The sequence below is a fragment of the Seriola lalandi genome, unplaced genomic scaffold (genome assembly GCF_002814215.2).
Source record: "Seriola lalandi dorsalis isolate HSWRI2012SDOR001 ecotype SW California unplaced genomic scaffold, Sedor1 jcf7180002054868, whole genome shotgun sequence".
NCBI lineage: Eukaryota > Metazoa > Chordata > Actinopteri > Carangiformes > Carangidae > Seriola > Seriola lalandi.
This window is the reverse complement of record NW_019525421.1, coordinates 242131-254188: the sequence shown is the minus strand read 5'-3', so window position 1 is coordinate 254188 and position 12058 is coordinate 242131. Positions and strand designations below refer to the sequence as shown.

At 37.9% G+C, this 12058-nt stretch overlaps 1 protein-coding gene across 1 annotated transcript in view; it reads left to right on the top strand.

Annotated features, from left to right (window-relative positions):
* thsd7aa (thrombospondin, type I, domain containing 7Aa) overlaps nt 1-10255 on the top strand; it is a 199347-nt gene extending 189092 nt beyond the window's left edge. The window contains exons 26-28 of the mRNA XM_023428180.1: nt 429-642; nt 2521-2608; nt 7340-10255. Coding sequence (XP_023283948.1) covers nt 429-642; nt 2521-2608; nt 7340-7427 — 390 coding nt within the window. The 3' untranslated portion in view covers nt 7428-10255. The remainder of the gene's footprint in view (nt 1-428; nt 643-2520; nt 2609-7339) is intronic.
* The last annotated feature ends 1803 nt before the right edge of the window (nt 10256-12058 follow it).

Sequence of the window (12058 nt, the reverse complement as noted above, 5' to 3'; positions counted from 1 at the left end):
TATGATTAGTGTTCACTGATTTATATGGAAGAATAGATGTTTATTTTTTTCAGTCTCCTCTCTGATCATAGATTTTTATTGTGACATGTGGGACATTTTACCTTTTCAGGCCTTGAGAAACTGTTTAAATAAAACAATCTTAGAAGGGCAACTCACAGACACTATGCTTTGCTGTAAAGGTCACAAGTCAGAAAGGCTCGGAGCTGCTACCTCTATCTAAAGATAATTTTTAGTTAAGATGCTATTTTTTAAAATGGCCTAGAGTTTTAAATATATGGTGTGGTATGGTTTATAGACATCTGTGGGGAAGGGGGCCTGGATCTGACAGTGAATTTGCTCCATCGTTTTGAAGCACTGTTTCTGGTAGCTGTAGAAAAAAGTTGATTTGTCCATGTCAGTGTGTTATACCTGTCTCCTTCCTGTGTCAGGTTGGTGTGTGTGGCTGTGAAGAAGGCTACACTGAAGTGATGACATCTGATGGCCTACTGGACCAGTGTACAGTCATCCCGGTGCTGGAGATCCCCACGGCAGGTGACAACAAGGCCGATGTCAAAACCATCCGAGCCTTTAACCCCACCCAGCCTGCAATCAGCACACCAAGCAGGGTGGGACGCACTTGGTTCCTGCAGCCCTTTGGTCCAGGTAACACACCTCAACACAGTCTGTGACAGCCCAGTGCTTCACCTGCTCTTAGTCTCATGTTGAATGGTTTGAGTGACTAGCATAATGAACATAAAAAGATGATTTCTTGTGACTGAAAGATGAAAAAGTGAACATGATGGTGTCCTGCTCACCCCAAAGGTCACCATTTCATCCAAGGCAGACATTCCTCACATGCTAAAACCAAAGTTGTATACATGCAAAACAATTCATACCTTACAGACCTCCATAACAAATAAGAGAAAATAAGAGTGAATGGGCAAATTCTGTTAATATACAGACGACATCATCAAACACCAACTTAAACAGAATGTCCTGCTCAAACGAAGAGAATCACTAAGTAGGTTAAATTACAATACGGTCAATCCAAAAAATACAGGTTGTGAAGGAAATGTGTGATTGATGAGAGTACAAAGGCTATCAAAGGAGGAGTGGAGGAACAGTTGGAGGAATAGAATGCAGGTCATAGGTCCTATGAAAGAAAGCAAGGACAAAGGATAAAAGAAAGCAAAGAAGAAAAAAGAAGGGCAGAAAGGATGAAGTTAAGAAGTATGGGAAGGAAAGGAATAGGGGGATAAGGGACAAAAAACTAGACGAAAGTAGAGAAAGTAAGAAAGGGATTAAGATGGAAAAAACAGAAAAAATATGACAGAGTCAGATGAAGAACGAATAAAGGTGAGAAATCTGAGATAAAGGATAAAATGAGGAAAGAAAGAAACAACAAGGATAAAGAATAAGCATCGAAAATAAAGAAAAATTGTTCGACAGACAAGAGGGCATGAAGGGGGGAAGTGAAGAAAAACAAATGATAAGAAAAGAAAGATTGGAGGAAGGAACAAAGAATGAAGGAAAAGATAAAAGAATAATATAGAACAGGGAAGGTCCATGAGAAAAAAAGAAGAGAAGTAATTAGGAAGAGTAAGTAAGAAATCAAAGAAACAAATGCAGAAATCAAGATTTAAGGGGTGACTGTGTAGTCCCTCATAGGTCTAGGCCTCATAGGACTACTTTTGGTCAGTTATGTTTCTCTGTGAGAGCCTCTAAGTTATGGAACACATTGTCAGCAGAGCTAAGAAATTGCACTTCCTATTTTAAATTTAGCCACAATGTTAAGGACTGGCTCTTAAGCAGTCAGACATGTGAGCACTCTTAAATTGTATTATGCTAACTTGTTGTTGTTTGACATATGTTGTTTTTATATCTATTTTATGTATCTTTTTAATATGTGTTATTTAGTAATCTGACTGATGAACATCTGGTCAATATGTGGTTTTTAGACATCCTGCCAGAGGACTGCAGTTGAAAATTAGCCTGTTGAATGAAGAAGTAGATGATTTAAAAAATCTTATCATAAGTACAAAATATTGCAAATTTGAATCAAAAGAGAATAAATGTATACATTTACCCCTGGTGCACATTGTAATAGTTTCTAATCACATGTTCATCTCATGTGCATATTGAAATTACCAGCGGCTTTTATAAATTACATTTCCAAAAGGACAGAACATGCATGTGACAGTGACCATGCATATTTCTGTATTTTCTTCTGAACACTGACTTATCACATGTTTATACTGTAGATGGAGGTGCAGTAAAATAACACATCTCTCCCCTCATACTGTACTGTTCACTGGTGTTAAAGCCTGTGTACTGTTGATCTGTGTATCTTTCTGTTACATTCATGATTCAGTGAACAGCAGTTGTTTCCACACTCTAATGCCCCTCTAGCCTTTAGCACCTAGCTAAATCATTAGCTTTAGGTAGATGCTAAAGCCTAGCTAATTGTACCTAATAAACACCCAACTGAGTTGAGGCCATTCAATGTATTAACAGTCAGTATCTGTGGGACTCTCCATGCAGATGGGAAGCTGAAGACCTGGGTGTATGGAGTAGCAGCTGGAGCGTTTGTTCTGCTCGTCTTTATAATCTCCATGACATACTTAGCATGGTAATGTACCAATACCTAAAAGTTATTTATTTGTGTCTCCGCCATATGTTTTGATCCCATCATCACTTAACTTATCACATGCCATCATTCACCTGCATTCAGTGATGTAATGAAGATCATCATAAAGGAAAGCCATTTTGAATGAGGGAGGTAGAGTCAGGGAGAGATGTCTTGTTCGGCTAAACTCTCCCCCGCCGGATTAGGCTGTGCTCTACCTCCCCCCACTCCCCCACTCTCCAAGACAATACAACTCACCTAAAACAAACAAACTCACCTAAACAGTCAAAGACACACTACAAACCAATTAAAAACAATACAAACAAACAATACAGGCCACACCCCCCACTTAAAAACACTTCCTCTTCCTGGATTTCTTCCTTGCTTCTCCTAAGAGTCTGTCTATCCTAAGTGCTCCCCCTGCTGGGCCCCCAGCTACCATTACTTCTTTTCATGCAAATCCACTGACTGGATCTTACTGCCTCATCTGACATGTCCTTTACTATTTTCCTCACACTCTGTCCACTTCCTCCTAACTCCCTCACCAAAGAGACAACAGACCTTGCTACAAATCCTCTACATCCTACTTCCACTGGACAAATCCTAACTTTCCATCCTACACCTTCCCAATTCAACCACTGTCCCTGCTTAGCCTGGGCCACTGCCTTTGCACCCCTTAATATTTCCTCCTATCTACGAACTAAGATAGACTGATACTAGGGAATTATAATTCCCTAGTATCAGTCAGACTGCAAAAAGATAAAAGATAGATACATACTTTATTTATCCCCTAGGGGAAATTCATGTGTCCATTAGCTCATTGTTGATAATAATAATAATAATAATAATAATAATAATAATAATAATAACAATAATAATGATAATAATAAAAACAGTTAATAACAAATGAACAATAATAATTAGATTATTCCACTTCCTTTGGCTGAGGTGTTGTATAGCCTGATGGCAGTGGGAACAAAGGATCTCCTGAACCTCTCTGTTCTGCAGTGCAATGAGATGAGACGTTTGCTGCACCTGTAGCTGCTTCTCTGTCCTGCCAGAATGTTGTGGAGAGGATGCTTGGTATTGTTCAAGATGGCCTCCATCTTACATTGCATGCGTCTCTCCACAACAGTCCTGAGTGAGTCCAGACTCCTGCCAAGCACAGACCCAGCCTTTTTTATGAGCTTATGTCCGTGTCTGACATGCTGTTACCCCAGCAGACTGTAGCATAAAAGAGTACACTGGCCACCACTGTCTGATAAAACATGCAGCATTTCACTGCAAACGTCAAAGGACCTGAGCTTCCTGAGGAGAAATAGCCGGCTCTGCCCCTTCCGGTAGATGGCATCCGTGTTAAGGGACCAGTCCAGTTTACTGTTCAGGTGCACCACTGTGCACCACCTCAATGTCCTTCCCTTGAATGTTGCCTGGCTGAAGGGTTGACCTACACCTCCGAAAGTCGATGACCATCTCCTTGGTCTTGGAGGTGTTCAGGAGGAGGCAGTTCTTGTCGCTCCATTCACTGAAGGCCATCATCAGATCCCTATACTCCTTTTCCTGCCCATTCCTGATACACGCCACAGTAGCTATGCCATCCAAGTATTTCTGGATATGGCAGGACTCAGAGTTATATTTAAAGTCCGCCATATACATGGTGAACAGGAGTGGAGCCAGAATTGTAGGGGGTCTAGTGCATGTTCAACTTGTGGCTTCAGAAGGTGGAGAAGCAGCCGCTCCAGGGTCTTCATGATGTGTGATGTGAGGGCCACCGGACTATAGTCATTTACTGTATCTCAGTCGGTCGTCCTACTTTAGGTACTGGAACAAGACATGATGTTTTCCACAGGACCGGGACCCTCCCTGTTTGAAGGCCTAAGTTAATGATCCTCTGGAGAGGCTCAGCTGAGTCCTTTAATTCCCCTAATTCAATTCAATAGCATATTCAGTTAAAGACTCTTTGCCAGGTGAACACTCTTGTCTCTCAAAACTCTATACCTCCAGTTTGTTACTCAGGCTTTCTGTTATAAATTGGTATTTTCCAAACCCAAGCTGAGATGACTTATGACATCACCATGATGTCATCAGCCTTATCATCAGAGGACATTTAAAAACTGCTCTCACATGCCTGTGATTAATAAAATGAAATTGATGCAGAAAATCAGTGGAGTGCTGCTTTAACAATTAGTATTTTATTTGACAAAGGTCAATATGTTGGTCATAAGCCACACACAGCAAAACACTAAAGGGTTGTATGTGTGCTCTATGATTTACACATTGCTACACTTTTTATAGTGTGGCTTTCTGAGGCCATACAATGAAAAAACAATTTTCGTCAGCCCAAATCTGTGCCATCATTCATGCTGATCCAGGTAGAATAACAGATTCTCATTACATCACTGTTAGTGTTTATTCATTCATTCATCATTTGTCCCTTTATTTCTTGTTTTTCTTTCTCCATCCCTACCTTTACACTACCTGTTCAGTTATTGTGGTTGTTGCCTTTACTGCAAGTCAAGATCCAAGTGCCCTTCAGACGGGGCTTACCCAATGGACTCAGTACCTTACACCTGTCCTGCCTGCCAGAAACTAGAGCAAGACGAGTTACAGCGGCACAGCCCCCTCCAACAACATCATCAGCAGCAATATGAGGCACAGCTCCAACAGCCACCTCCATCACAACAACAGCTGCAGCAAAAGCAGGCACTGTCACATCCACCACCTCACTTTGAAACTGTCATCACATAGTCGAGTCCTCACCTCACCACCCTGTTACTCATTCCACATCATCTCCATTTGTACCCAAACACCCAGAATGCCTGTTCACTCATTTCAGTGGATTACTTCTTGGAGGTGAGCTGTCCAACTTCCATCAAACACACCACCTGACTGTAAGGCTTCACTGCAGATATAAACTACAGACTATATTTTCCATGTTTGCTCTTTTTTGTACTGAGTATATTTTGCAGTTGTAATCTAAGAAAGAAAGTGAGGAAGCCTAACTCCCAAAATATTGGATACTTCCTTTAAGGATTTATAGGATTAAAGCTTCCAGTATAATTTGAAAAACACTTAAGAAAAAAACAGATTATCAGTTTTAAATCCTTATCTGGATATATAAGCCTGTACCGCTGCATGCAAATGATCAAGTGTCAAAAAAACCTTCAGTTGAATCCCATTGTTACTGCTACTGCTGTAAACCAGTGTACTGTGTACCAGTAGGTTTCTCAATATCTGTCGGTTATGTAAAAGCATTCAGAAGATATTCATCATCCACAATGTTTTCAAGTTACATTTTTTTTGTCACAATATGAGTTTTTTGTGTAAATCAGTGTTTAAAGGGCCATGGGTAGCTTTTGACTTCTGTGGTTGTAAGCAGCTAATGTTGGATTCCTAGACTCTGGAGAAGGTTGTGTTGTGTTGAAGTCTCTTTCCCCATTAATATGTGTTTCCTCTTACCTTAACCTGAACCTTATCCCAACGCCTAACCAGTTATTTCTGTCTACTCCTGAGCCTTGGAATCCAGGATCTACACCTGCAGGCCAATCAATACTAGTCTTTTTCTTCTGCTACCATCTTGTGGTCATCAATTCACATTTCATGTAGACACACAATCATCATGGCATCATTACTGAGTTCAAGTGGATAAAAGAATTTATCGTGATCATGCTGCACATATTCATTGTCATTTGATACAGTATACAAGGAGATCTTTACACTGTCTACAAAGCATGGCACTTCCTTAAGTCCATACCAGTGTTTTTGCACATTTTATCCCATTTACTCTAAATCACTTACACTTTACTGCTCAACATTTTCCCAAACATTCCACAATGATTAAAGGTATAAGCTGTAACTTTTCCACATTAAAATCTAAAAACAACTAGATCTATGTTCTACATTTCATCATTTCTCAAACCAGAGAAATCTATGATTTTAATCATGGTAACAGTACATGTCATTTGGTCACCTGTCAATGACATATCCTCTATGATCATGTGTCAGTGTTGTGGTTTCCTGCTAGAAGCTCAAAATGGACTTCTAGTTTAAAGCCACATACACCTTTTACACCTTAATGGTTTTCAACTATATATTTTAACAAGACAAAGTATTTTAGTCGTCAGTTGTCTGGATCTTAAGTTATCATAGAAAAAAGCTGAGTAAATGTTAGACGTCCCAAATTTCAACTCTATAAAGAATATGCAATATGCCTGTCTTTCAAACTTTTCAGCACTTGTTCTTCCATTGGTCTTTAATCAGCATATGCAGAAAAATAGGCCTACTGTGGACAAATGATTTGCCAAATTAGTCCAAAAGATCAAAACATTGATATAAAAACTAAATTTATAGCCCGTTCGTTGCTGTGCTTTCTCTTAGTAGAACGGTCACATGGATTATTGAGCTGACAACTCACTGAGCCATAGTGTAAACAAAGATTTTTATTAATAAAGTAGGTCTTCTTTACTTCTATTTTTGAGTCTAATATGAACTTTAAGCCATGGAGAAGTTTTTTTGTTTGACAGTGACAGATTAATGTTCATCTCTTATTTTTTAAACTGTGCCAATGATCATTCATTAAATCGGGGGGGATTTTGAGGATTTTTGACAGGTGACTAGCTATAGTTGATGCAGAGACAAGTCAGGAATGTGGAAACATACTCCTCAGATTCAACACTGTTATGCTTCTCACAGGCTTCATTCTCTAAACATGTTTTCTTTTTGTTTGTTCTGTAGCAAAAAGCCAAAGAAGCCACAGCGACGACAGATGAACAACAGACTGAAGCCACTGACTCTAGCTTACGATGGAGACGCTGATATGTAGAACTTCTTTCTAACCACACTGACCTATAGACATTCATCCTTGTGCAGGGCACACAGGGTTGCTATGGGCAGCCTCCAATGTCAGGGCTGCCACTGGGCATTGTTCATCCAACACGCAGACACCCAAGGAACATGATTTTGATGGAAAGAGAAACCTCAAAGATCAAGACACTGAATCTATGTTCATTAGCATCCTTGATGTTCCTGTCCTCATTTTGTATTTGCATTTTGATCATTTCAAAAGAGCCTTCATGAATTCTTTAACTTCTTTCAGAAGTTTGCCTTTGCTTCTCTGCCATCTACTACTGCCAGTATTAGCCATACCACAGTTGTTGCACAGTTGAGGGTCACCTGAAAAGATATTGCTCTAAAAGCACAAATCTTCTTATGTCTTTTTAATAATTTTGTCACAGCTGGATGGGATAATCTCTGGAGGACACTTGTCAATTCTTTCTACAATTAAGAACATTTACAACCTTCGGTGTTGTTATGGCCCGGGTCCATCTCGCAAGAAAAAAAAGATAAAACCAGAGAAAAAGAGTGTGATGAATCCCAGAGCCACCATTACTTCTGCCTGCCTCTTCCTTCTCAGTTTTCAGGCATAATTTTGCACTATATTAGTGCAGCATGGTATCTTCTTATGTCTAGCTTTTCACCATAGGAAACTGCCTCTCTCAACAAGATGATGTACAGTCTTGTGCTAGAAATGTAAAAAAGTAGACTTTTTTTCCAGCAGAACTCACTAATGTTTGTTAATATTTTTCTTCTATTACCTCTTGTATGTGACTCTTGGACAGGACTTGATGTAAATAGGATTTTCTTTGTGGTCTCAACGTTACCTTTCTAATATGTACAGTTACATGTCCCAAACTCTCTGAGTTTGTTTATTCTCTGACAATTTTTTGACTGTGACTTAACATCTGGATTTTTACTTTTGTAAGTTATTGATATATATCACTGTTATCGATTCAGACTACATGAGATACATAGAAATCCCTTCCATTATGAAACTCTGTAGCTGTGAAATGGGAAGAAGATAAGAGGAGGCAATACTTAAACATGGAAAACAGTTAATATTGTTAGTATAAGTTTTTATTGCATCTTGACTTCTAGTATTTAGGTGGATGAAGATTATTTGGGCCTGTGACATCTGAGTTTGGAGATTAATCCAAGAAGAAAGTTAAAATAAATCAGAATTCTGAGGTCAAACATCAGAACATCAGAATTATTTTTTTTTTTCCTTGATGAGACTCATAGAGATATAAAGATCTCAGTATGCTTCAAACTACTAGTTCATTATGATGTATTATAAAAGTGTTTGAACCTGCATGTTTTGAATGGTGAGACAAGCCTGCCATCATATTCTCTTCCTGGCTGCATCGATCTGCCTCTTTAATATATCTCCAGGAACTCTGGGTGCTGTAAAGACAGCACACACTCACTAATAGTCTTTGTGTTTCATTTGGTTGTCCACACAAAAAGTGACACAGGTAATTGTGTGAAAAATGAAGAGATTGAGAAAATTACATCCACCACTGAAAATGGATTCTACCAGGCAGGAGCTACCTTCAAATGACCGTCAGTTTTGGCGTCTTGGATGTCCTCCCCACTCCACCCTGAGATGAGGCTAGACCTCTTTTTTTTGCAGTTTCAGGATCCAGAGGCTCTCCAGAATTGAGAGGCTGTATTCATCTTAGAATTTTGGTTTTGCCACTGCTTTCTAATGAGACTCTTTATAAATTATTTATAAGTTGTAACTAATAGCTTTATGAATGGTAAATAAATAATTTCCTAATGATCAGTTACAAGCATAGGGGCCTTTTAGGTTGGTCCTGACTTGTGGGTTGGTTATTAATCTTTATAAGCCTACACTGTTAGGTTTACTCACAACATGTCCACACAAAGCATGTTCTCCTATAACAAACTTATATAGGGTTAGTCAATTATTTATTTACCATTAATTAAGACATTACTTATAACTTGTAAAGCCTTAATAAAAAATGCCTTATTAGAACGGCAACTTTTTTTTGCACTAACCATTTTCTAGTTTGAATTTAGTCAGGCCTTCAGGTATTTGAGATGTCATGTCTTTGCCAATTTACAATGCCCTCATATCCAATCTAATGTAGCATACCAAGAAACAGACTTCTGCAGGAGGCTCATCCCTCTTCACAACTACAGAAAAAAAGCCTGAAAAACCTGAAGGATTCAGGATCCGGTCTTACAGGTTTTATTCATCCATTCATGTTTAATGAGATTCATCTGAATGACCTATCCCGGAGAGACTCTACTGGAACAGTGGCTGTGGTCCCTCTGTCTTAATGAGCTTTCAGCCCAATTGTATCACTCTGGGTGACTTTATTATCCCATAATTGTGTGAAATCCTGTCCAGGCACTTTTCTGTTTATACAAGTAGAATCATTGTATGGGAATATTTTGATCATCAAATATTTGATGTGTGAAAATTTAAACCATACAATGCTGCCTAATGTAACTGCCTGAGGGAAACTAAAAGTCCAGTCACCCAAAGTGAACAGTCTAATATTGGTTAGTAGTTTAATATTCTGTGGAGTTTGTTGCTAGTAAATTAACAGAATGTTTAATTTATATTTCTTGGAATATGAGTTGTAAATAAAGTGCTAAATATTTCCTTTTTTATTTATTGTTCATGTACCATAATATGTTTCATTTTTTACTGCACAAGATGTTATGCATACATAAAAAGAAAAAGAAAAAAAAGATGAACTCACTGATGAACATGACCTTTTCCTACTGTTTGTTTATATGTATTTGATTAATTGCTGATAATAAACAAGGGAAATATTTCAATGTGCTGTCTTACTTTTGAAGGTTATAGAAATACAGGTTTGGTCTTTTGCTCAGGGTTTCATTCTCACACTTAAGTATTACATAATATTGTAATGTATGGTATGATTTTACCCTGTAGTCCATGCTGACATTGGACCATCATATGCAGTTTTCAGTTTGTTTTTGCCAATTATTATCTATATCTATTATGAATGTCATACAATCACACAGGGATGAAAGTAACATTGCTTTTAGGAAGCTGCAGTATTTAAATCAAAAGTAAGGAATTACATCAACTTTGTTATTTGATTAAAATTATGAAGCCGATCCAACTCTTTAGTAAAGATGAATGAACTGATGAATAACTGTATGTTGATGAGTGGTTAACACTGTTAACTGTTGAAGTTGTGGGTTTTAGTCAAGCTGGCTGGCCCTGCTTTGACACATAAGCTCCTGTATATCAGACTTCTGCAAAATTCAACTAAAAGATCATATGAAGCTTCATCAGTCTGGATCAAACAAATCAAGGGCATATCTTTCAAAGTTACAGCCTTTATGGAAATTAACTTGCTGTTGTTCTTTGCCAGTTTCCTTTCTGAACTGCAGAAGGTGTGATAAAACCTTGATTCATGATTTATCAGACTGCTGAAGCCTCATATTAATATATTAACTCTGAACTTTGGAAAGCAGACTCTGAATTTAGTTCCCCATCTTTTACATTGAATTGGCTTTGTGAAGGAATTCTTCAGGGCCAATGTCGACAGGAGGAATGACTGTAGCAACCAGTAACTTGTCTGACTTTCAGGTGCCAGTCACTTTGAGTCTCGGCCTAAACATTCACTTTAATATTCAAACATCTGAGTATTGTTTTAAGATAAATCATGGAGCCTCTTTAATCAGAACAATTCCAGTATAATATTGAATTTGTAAAAGAAGTTCATAGATTTATTCACAGTTCATTCACACTGATTGAGGCCACTATAACTATATACACCAATGACCCAAAACATTATGACCACTCATAGATGAGGCAAATAAAACTGAATATTTTATAACAATGATGTAAGGTCTGGGATATATTAGACGATAAGTGAATAACCAGTTGTCATACTGAATGTGTTGGATGTGGGAGTAACGACCTGAGTCAATTTGACAAGGGCCAAATTGTTATGGCAAAACGATTGCATTGGATCATCCCTGAGATGGCCAGGCTTTGGGATGCTCCCAGTACAGCCCTGTCGTTTTAAGACAGTTGCCTTAAAACGACAACCAAATGAGCAGATAATAACCACACCTTAATCAAGACCCTAATGATTTATTAATTGAGTAAACATAGTAAACAGGAAGTAAAGAGTATTGGTACATAGTTTACTACTGATAACAACCTACACAAAACAATATCATTATCATTCCACATCATATTATGTTCAAAGCCCAGATATTATACATTAGAAAGCAAGCTTTTGAATGGACTTTATCTGAACTCATAAACTTAAATTGAACCAATGTGATTTACCTTGACTGAAATTCAACCAGTCTACTTGATCCTACAGCCTGCAGGACAGCAGTAGTAGTACATTGTCATACAAGGTATGCCAAACATAACAAAATGGTTACTTTTAATGATAATAATAATATTATTTATATAACACATTTCAAAAACTGTTGTAAAAAAAGTTACAAAATGCTTTACAATAAAACTGGATAATGCAAATAAATACAACCCAAAACATAAAATATAACAAGATAAAATCATTCAAATAGTTACAAAGACAAAACAAATACTAACAGTTAAGAATAAGCCGTATGATGAAGTACGATTAA